General features: G+C 63.3%; 1 protein-coding gene across 3 annotated transcripts in view; it reads left to right on the plus strand.

Annotated features, from left to right (window-relative positions):
- PPP1R12B (protein phosphatase 1 regulatory subunit 12B) overlaps positions 1 to 8608 on the plus strand; it is a 74120-nt gene that overhangs the window by 44298 nt on the left and 21214 nt on the right. For all 3 annotated transcript variants that reach the window (XM_037070560.1, XM_037070556.1, XM_037070558.1), the window contains 3 exons: positions 490 to 658; positions 741 to 853; positions 1638 to 1679. In XM_037070560.1, the coding sequence (XP_036926455.1) occupies positions 490 to 658; positions 741 to 853; positions 1638 to 1679 (324 nt within the window). The remainder of the gene's footprint in view (positions 1 to 489; positions 659 to 740; positions 854 to 1637; positions 1680 to 8608) is intronic.

Below are 8608 nucleotides of genomic sequence, written 5' to 3' on the forward strand. Positions count from 1 at the left end.
TGAGGCCGCGGCAGGGCTGCCCCTTCCGTAGCTGCCCTCTGTGACAGGCCTGCTTCAGGCCTCTGCTCCCAACAGCTCCCCACTTGTCTCCGCGGACCCCCACAGCCCTCAGAGAGGCAGGGCCCCTGCACGGCCCTCGAGGACGCCGCAGCTCAGAGGGCTGGGGAGCTCGTTCAGGCCACGCAGCCAGCAGGTGGTGGCACAGGCATGCAGGCCGCGTTCTGCCTGACTCCAGAGCTCGCCGTTTTAGTGCTTCTGGCTGTATAACTTGCAGACTAAGGAGCACGCGGTCTCCAGTGCAGTAAGAACTCCTCTCTCTGCGTCTTAGTGAACCCAGCTGAGGCCGCTTGCCAGCTCTCTGTCCTCTCACCCGGGGAGCGCACTGCACCGGGGTGGGTGACGTGAGAGAAGCCCGTTTCCAGTAAACCTGCTACATGCGTGCTTTTGCTGCGCGTGACCGCTGCCTCTCACCCTGTGGGTCCCCTGCAGCCTGCACCCGGCCGCCCGAGGGCAGCAGCCCAGCCCGACGAGCCCACAACCGCCGCGTCCCCGGCCGCCTCAGGGCCCTCCCTCTACACTAGCGCCTACCTGCTGCGGACGGGCAGACCCTCGGCCCCCGACTTGGAGCGTCTGGGGACAAAGGAGGCGGACACGAATGGTGCGTAGAGCTTCCGGCAACTCGGCCCTCCCGGTGCCCGTGCCCCCGGTTCCCGGTGCTCACGCGCGCTTTCTCTGACCAGAGACTGAAGAAGCAGGCGCAGACGACCCATCCGCTGGCGGGCTGTCCGTCCGGGAGAGGAGGCGGCTCAGGGAGCGGCGGAGAGGCACAGGCATCAGCTTCTGGACCAAGGACGTGAGTGGACATACTGGCGCCACCTCTGTGCCGAGCCAGACAGCCCCACAGGGGACAGCGGGGGCGAGGGTCAGGACAGATCCTCAGGAAAGGGAGGTGGGGGAGGGGCTGGCGGGGGACTCGTACCCTCCTGAGGCGCACGGCAGGGGCTGTGAGGAGTGAAAAGCTACCTTTACAGCCTCACGCCCAGCCCCCCTCCCTCACGTCCTGGGAGATGGGCCACGCAGCCGAGGGCCTCGCACCAGCCGAGACAAGAAGTGAGAGCTTCAGGCACCTTCCAGGCCCCACGGGAAGGAGCGCCTTCCGAGGGTCCCTCCGACTCCGCCCTGCTCTTTGGAGGAAAAGGGAGGGAGGGGAGGACCAACCCAGAGCTGGCCGGGCTGTGCTGCCCCCCTGCGCCCACAGCCGCGGACATGCTGGGGCCCCTGTTGCCCTCGGGCTCTGCCCTCTCGCCCCACCATGGCACTGGGACCTTACACAGCAGATCCCTGGTCCCCCCGACTCCTGTGACATCAGACGAGCCGTTTGGGGAGAGAGAAGGGACAGTGACTGCCAGCCGTCCAAATGAGCTCTAGGCACACAGTCATGGCGCAGGACCAAGGAGACCGTGGGCACAGGCGGGGTGTGGTCTGTCGTCTTAGAGGTCCCCCCGCCAGGCAGCAGCCGTGGCCCCGAGACAAGCCCTGGGCCGCTCGGTGGGCAGGGTGCAGCCCTGGCGGCAGACCCTGCAGCCGCCAGTGTGCCTGTGACTGTGCCCCTCCTCTTCCCCCTCCTTCCCTCTCAGGAAGATGAGGCCGATGGCTCTGAGGAGAAGAAAGAAGCGTGGGTAAGTGACAAGCCAGTGTGGCTTGTCCCTCCTGGGCCCCCCTTGCTAATGGGCGAAGGGCGGGCCCTGCAAGGAACTGGGCTGTGGGCAGGGGTGGGGTGGGGCTCCCACGGGGCTGCATGGCCTGTTGGGCACTGGCCACGCCCCCGAAGGGTCTCCTGCATCTCTGGTGCCCCCTGCCCTCGCACAGCTGCGGGGCCGGTGTGTCTGCTCCTCTGGTGAGAATGTCAGCAGCTGCGGGACGTGCTTGGAAGGGGTGCAGACCAACACTGTTTGTGGGCACTGCTGAGGCTCGCCTCGTCTCCCTGGGCTCCTGCCGGGGGCGCCTGGCCAGCACTGCGGTGCAGGCCTGTGAGCTGGGGCAGCCCTGCTGTGCGCCTTCGGGTGTGTGGCCAAGCGCAGGCTACCGGTGCTTCCCCGGGGGCGGGACTTGGCTTCAGCACACAGTGTGCGGAGTTGTCCATACCCCCCACCCCTCACCCCCCACCCCCGTCTTGCCGCTGAAGGAGAAGCGGAGCCCGCACGTGGGGGGCATTCCCGTCCTGTGCAGGAACTCGCTGGCTTCCTGCGCTGTCCACCCGCACAGGCACGCAGCCCAGGCGAGACCATTGGGTTTTCCGTCCACTTCCTGCCTCTCTGGCCGGCCGGCCTCCCCACCGCTGCCCCGCAGCAGGCCTGTATCACCACTGCAGGGCCCAGGGGACATTGTGACGTTGCAGACCAGGCAGCTTGCTCTGTGCCAGAGGGCCTGTGGAGAATCCAGTCGAGGAAGTGCCTCCTGGGTTTGGGGAGTTTGGGGATAACTTGGTCGAGGAACCTCACTTTATAGGGAAGGGGCTGGAGGCCCAGGGACACCCCAGCCTCCTGTCACAGGGTCGGGCAGGTCCTTGGGGTTGCACGGGACAAGGCCCCAGCCAAACGCAGAGGCCTGGGGAGGTGAGTGCTTCCGGGTTACAGCCGTGCTCCTCGTCCATGGCCGACACACGCCCGTGAGGTGAACCTTTGGTCCGTCTCATGCCTCAGGTGGCATCCCACTGGGACGGGCACAAGAGCAGGCGTGCTCGTGTGTGGACGGGATGCCGCCTGGTCTGACCTCTAAGTGCTGCGAGCCAGCTGTGGCAAAGTCCACTGAAAAGTCACCAGGTCCACTGGCCCCCGAGTCTAGGTGAGGGCAAGGCTTCTGCTGACCTTTGGCCACATGCTGTGATGTTACTTGTTAGTTTCCCCTCAGAGGACGTGCCAGCTGTCAGGTCGGCGAGGGGGCTGGCCCTCCATACGTGTGTCTGTGTCCCAGACACGTGCCTGGGGGGTCTGGAGAAGCGAGGGCTCCAGGGGCTGTGGAGCGGGGGCAGGACAGGGATGGGCCGGTGTCCCCCTCGCCTGCTGACGCCTCTGGGACCCACCCTGCTTCTCCCTGAGTTGCCCCTCCACCCAGAACAGTCCCTTTTCTCTCGTCCCAGGTTTTCACGGCTTTGCTTCTGGCCGTTCTGCCTGCTCTCAAGCAGTGTCTTAATTTTGTTACATAACCTCGTGAAGCCCCTTTCTCTGTGGGAGGTGCCAGCCTTTGTCCTTTTAGGTAAAATCCCAGGGCTGTGAGCTTCCCTCTTAGGCCCACGACCTAATATGGTAAGGAATGTCCCGCAGGCCGCCCTGCGCAGCCACCGTGGGGCCGAGCGGGAAGACACGGGAGGGGAGGGCGTTGGTGCTGGACAGGGAAACCCTCCCCCCACAGAACCCCCTGCAACAGCCGCCGTGTGTTTGCAAAGCCAGTCCCTTCTGACAGTGAGCGGACAGTGAGACCGACATTCCTCCCTCGGCCCCTTTGTCTTCGCCCGCGTCAGAAGGGGGGTGGCCCGAGTGTCCCAGAAAGGGGGCGTCATAGGCATCTTGGGGGGGTGAGGACACCCTGATGCTCATGGAGACATCTCTCAGCTGGGCTGTCCCCTCGGGCCCTGGGTGTTGGCAGGCACAGCTCACAGAGAGGCCAGTGGGAGGGAGGAGGCCACAGGAGGATGGCCCCACGGGCCCCTCCTCTGCATGCGGTGACCCGAGCCTTCCACCCCCCAGGCCGCTCCTCGGCATCTTCCTTTTAAGGCCGTGATTAATTTTAGGCCTCGCTGTCACCAGGGAGACTCCGGCGTCAGGGCTCACGTCCTGCCCTGGGGACCCTGTGAGCTCCGTTCCACCGCTCCGGGCCGTCAGGAGTCTTTGCAGAAGGCTGTGCAGGGGGGACCTGCGCAGCACCCACGGAGCATCCGGGCAGCGGAGGGTTTGTCCACCGCCGGGGACGGGGCTGGAGCCCGCTGGCCCTGCCTGCTGGAGGGACACGGGGAGCCCTCTGGAACCTCTGGTTGCTGTGGGGACTGTGGCGTCGGAGAGCACCGCACCCTGGCCCTAGCGTTGGGGCCTTTCGGGTGGAGGCTGTCAAACCCCTGGGGTCCTGTGAGGCCACAGTGACCAGCAGAGATGCCACATGTCCCCTACGTCCCACTCGGCCTGGCTGGCCTGTGGCGGGACCGGCTCCCTGGACAGCCATGACGGAACAGCTTTGTTTTCTGAGTTTGAAACCCAACTCAGTTGTGGCATAAACTCGAGTTTTCCAGTCGCTGCGGGAAAGCCGCCCAGCTTGCTGGTCCCCAACGTGGCCTTTGGGTGGCAGCCGCCCAGCCCCAGGCCTGAGGCGCCTTCTGCTCCAGGGTGGCGCCCCAGCAACCTCGCGGGCCCCACCGCTTATAAGGGAAACTTGCCTTGTTACAACCCACCTTTCCTCTCTTTCTTCGTGTTTCGTGGTTGGCTGTTTGTGTCTTTCACTAAGTTTGGTGCCTGTGACTTTCCCTGCAGGGCAGGAAAGGTTGGCGGTTGGGAAACTTAAAAAGGGTTCTTTCTGCTCCGAAGAACAGGAACCCCAGCCGCCGCAGTTACCCCTCAGAGACAGTGTTGGCTTTCTGCTGGGTGTCCTGCTGGTGGCTTTCCTAAGTGGTTTTTTTAAGGCATGTTTAAGGCCAACTAGTGACATTCTTACCAAGGGGTCGTTTTCGCCGTGTGCCTTCCCGGGACCCCCACCACCCTGAAGTCCGTCTCGCAGGGCCAGGGTGTCCGCAAAGGGCAGGGGCTCAGCCCTTTGAAGGTCGAGAGTCAGCCGCCCACCTGGTGATGGCTGAGCAAGGCCTCCAGCAGCAACACCCACCTTGGTCACAGGAGGACACGTGACACTCGCCCTCTGCCGAGGATGTGGCCGTGGCTGGGGTCAGCTGGGCGGGGCCCGTGCAGTGGGGGCTCGCTGCCCCTCCCACCCCGGCAGTGTCTGCGGGTCTGCCTGGCAGGGCTGCCGGTGCTGACCGGTGCCTGTGAAGTCTCCCTGTAGCGGCACCTCGGCAGCGGCGGGTGTGGTGGAAACGCACAGGTGACTGGTCACAGCCTGCAGCCTCCCTGCCGCCCCGCTGCCTGCCGGGCAGGGTCAGAGGTCAGAGAGCAGCCCGGAGGGCTGCGACTTCCTTCCACAGAGAACTGCAACTGTGTGTCCGGAAGTGACCCTGTACGGCACGAAAACGTTCCCGCAGGTGCCGCAGCAGAGGGGCTTTTAAAAATGGGTGACTTCTCAGTCTCTGACACTTTCCCTTTCTGACAGCCTAAACCGCGCCAGGGTGGTGGGGTCCTGGGAGGAAAGGAGGGACATTTAAACCTGCTAGCAAATCAGTCGTTCTGAAATTAATAGACCTAAATATGGGGCTGGACAAAACGTCTATTTTTTCCTAAAATAGAAGACACATTTTTCATTTCCACCAGTAACTTCATTGATTTGGATATTCTGAGTATGTCGGCTCTCTCCTGCTATTGGCTGCTAGTGGGGAGAGGCCAGGGTGCTGCTGAACACCCCCACATCGAGTCAGGGCAGGGGCGGTGGCCACAGGGGCGGCCTCCTCTCCAGTGTGACCCGGGACGGTCACTGTCTGTCACAAGGATTCAATCCTGCTGTGGCCATGGGAAAGCTGCATGGACGAGGCGCCAGTGAGTGGGCATGGCCGTGCCCACTAAAACTTCATTTATAGAAGCGGGCTGGTGGGCCAGGCCACGACTTGCCGGCCTCCCTGACTCACTCAGACGTGTCTGCTGCTGCCAGTGACCACAGGTGTCAGGGTTCTCTCTGGCCGCCCACATTGTCCCGACTCCCTCACCCTTTGGGGGTGAGGGGCATGTCCGTTCCCACTTGGAAGGGTACTGCAGGGTCGGCCCCGCTGAGAACCGTGCATGAGGCTCCAGAGTGGGGGCGTCTGCACCCTGCCGCAGGGCTTGGGCAGAAAGCACCTGGAGCTCTCAGTTGCCCCCCCACCCCCACCCCAGACCGCTCGCTCCTCTGCTCTGGACCCTGCCCCCGCGCCACCGCCCCCCCCCCCAGCCTGTCCTCCTGGCTGGGGGGTCGCTGTGCGCTGGAGAGACCCTGCCTTCCGTGGACCAGGCCAGGGGTGCCTGCGCCTCGAAGACTCAGAGTCGGGCAAGGGTGGCCAGAGAGGGGTCGCTGGCATTCACTGTAATTGCTGGTCGTCATTTGAATTCCTCAGTCAGGAGTAGATTGTGGTTTTCATTGGTCTTTTTGCCTCGTTGACTTTCCGTCTGCAGAATCCACACAGAGAGACTTTGGGGGGATCTGTGGGGGTGGAGGTGGTGGCAGGAATCTTTGGAGCTTTGCCCTGGGCTTCCTTGAAGTGATCATGGAGAGGAAACTGTTTCTTTTGGAGAAAGAAGCTAAAATTGATTCTTCCACCCCTTTCATTTGGGCCGAGTAAGGAAAGCCAGAGTCTCGCAGTAGAATAGAGGTCTGGCCAACACCCGCGTGGCCGAGAGGCCTCCTGGGTCACTGACGGAGCTGACAGACTGTCTGGTGCTCCCACGTCCTTTGTGGGGGCCAGGCTGGGAGCCCTCTCAGTGGTGACCTTCCGACAGGAGGAGCTTCTGTGTCATTGTCCCTTGGACTTGTCAGGAAGTGTCGCCAGGCATGGTCTGTGGTGCAGACTTGGAGGCCACCCGTCAGGTCCTGAGTTGGGGGTCTAGCTGGTGCGAGGCAGAGGCCCTGCAGGTGCTGCTTCTGGGCACGTCTGGCAGACGCTGTCTCTGGAGGTGTGGCCGTCAGGGGCATACTTGGGACCCAGGGGCTGGGGGGGAGCCTGCCCCTGCCCCTCCCTCCTCCGACCGCGCTCCCAGCCACAGGGCGCCAGTCAGGGAGGGGCAGGTGTTTGTTCGGAGCTTGCTTCCTGAAGGGCTCTGTGGCTGCAGCGCACAGCCCAGCTTCCAGGGGCAGGTGTGATCTAGAGAGCGGTCCTTAGGGACGACTGCGGGCCACCGTTCCCAGACAGCGAGCCAGCTGTAGGGCGTGGGAGGGGCGGGGTGAGACTTGGAGGCAGTGGCATTCTTTTCACCAACCAAAAAAAATGGTGCCCAGTTTTCTTTAGACGAGAGTGTAGTGAAATGGGCCCTAATTAATCCTTCCCTTTCGGACAGCAGATTGCCCAACTGTCAGAAGCCCCAAACTGACCCAGAATATTCGAGAGTGAGAAGCTCTGTGGAGAGCAAGCGGTCTGCAAGGGGCGAACGCAGCAGGAGCTCCGTGCTCCAAGACGCTCGCACACGAGTGTGGGGTGGGGCTGGGGCGGCCGTCCTGGCCTGTGGCTGTTTGTGGGACAATGCAGCGCACGTGTCACGCCCCACAGGAAAGTGGTAGATGGGAAAATGGAAGGAAGAGTCTTGCAGAATGCAGGGCAGAGACAGAGAAAGGGGAGAAGGCTGTGCTGGCCTGAGGGGTGAAGGAGGGACGGGTGGCCCGGCAGGGCGGTGACAGTGGCGGTGACGAGGGGGCAGCTGGGGCCCCTTCGAGGACAGTGTCCTGGGGTGGGCGGCCCTGCACACGCGGGGCTGGGCGGACGGTGCCGAAAAGCCTCCGGGGGCTGGGTGCCCAGTGCTCGGCCACCCCAGGGCGCGTGCGCCGCCCGGCACACACCCGCAGGTCCAGACTCCAGAACACAGCTGCCGCGTGCGGTGTCAAGTATGGTATGATTCGGCATCTCCCTCCTGTGCTTGTTAAAACAAGGGGCTGGGGTCAAGAACTGTTTTACACAAGTCTGAACGTCCCTGAAGGTTTATGGTTGTCGTGGAAATTCCCGGGAAGTTGCCCTTTTCAAGCTGCCGTAACCAGCACCTGGGGACAGGGGCCTCGCGGCTCCTTTGGGGTCAGGCTGCCCCCTCCTGCCTCTGACCGACAGAGCTGCTTCCTCACCCGGCGCCATGAACACCTGGGCAGGGTGGCTCCTCGTCCCGCGGGTCTGCCGGGAGCGTCCCCGCCTGAGCGTGCTGTCCTTTGCTGAGAACACCGTCCTCCCTGCCCAGTGGGAGGCCTGCCCACCTCACAGGGCCACTGTGCCTCTGGCCCACGGCGGGCAGCCACACACGCTTTCACATGAAAGGGGGTAGCGTCCCCCTTCCGTTCGCCTTTTTCAGCTGTTGCTGAATTTAAATTAAATTGCAAAATGCCAAGCCCATAAACCAGTTCTGGGACAGGCCTGTAGACCGAGCCTCTTTCTCAAAGGGCCTTTGAGTCCCCACCTCATCAGGAGAGTCTGAGTCTCAAGCTCTTGTGGCCCCGGGACGGTCCATGTATGGGGGCCTCGTGGGGCCTCTGCTGACAAGCCCCAGCATCCCCTGAGCAAGTGGCAGTTTGCGTGGCTCAGCCTGGAGGGCTGTCTCCAAGGTGTTCCGTTTCTAGGCTCTTTGGTGACTGACCCTGAACTTAAGAACAAGTAGCGTGGCCCTCCCTGCTGGTTGCCATGGGGCCCGACAGTGTCTTGCCTCTGGACTCTGCCTGGGGCTGGTGTCCCCCCGGGAGGCACCGGATGGTGACCACGCTTCTGTTCCCACGGGCGTGAGGGACCCTGCCTTGC

Source organism: Sturnira hondurensis, unplaced genomic scaffold, assembly GCF_014824575.4.
Source record: "Sturnira hondurensis isolate 20B ecotype Veracruz unplaced genomic scaffold, ASM1482457v3 Scaffold0018805, whole genome shotgun sequence".
In the NCBI taxonomy this organism is placed as follows: Eukaryota; Metazoa; Chordata; class Mammalia; order Chiroptera; family Phyllostomidae; genus Sturnira; species Sturnira hondurensis.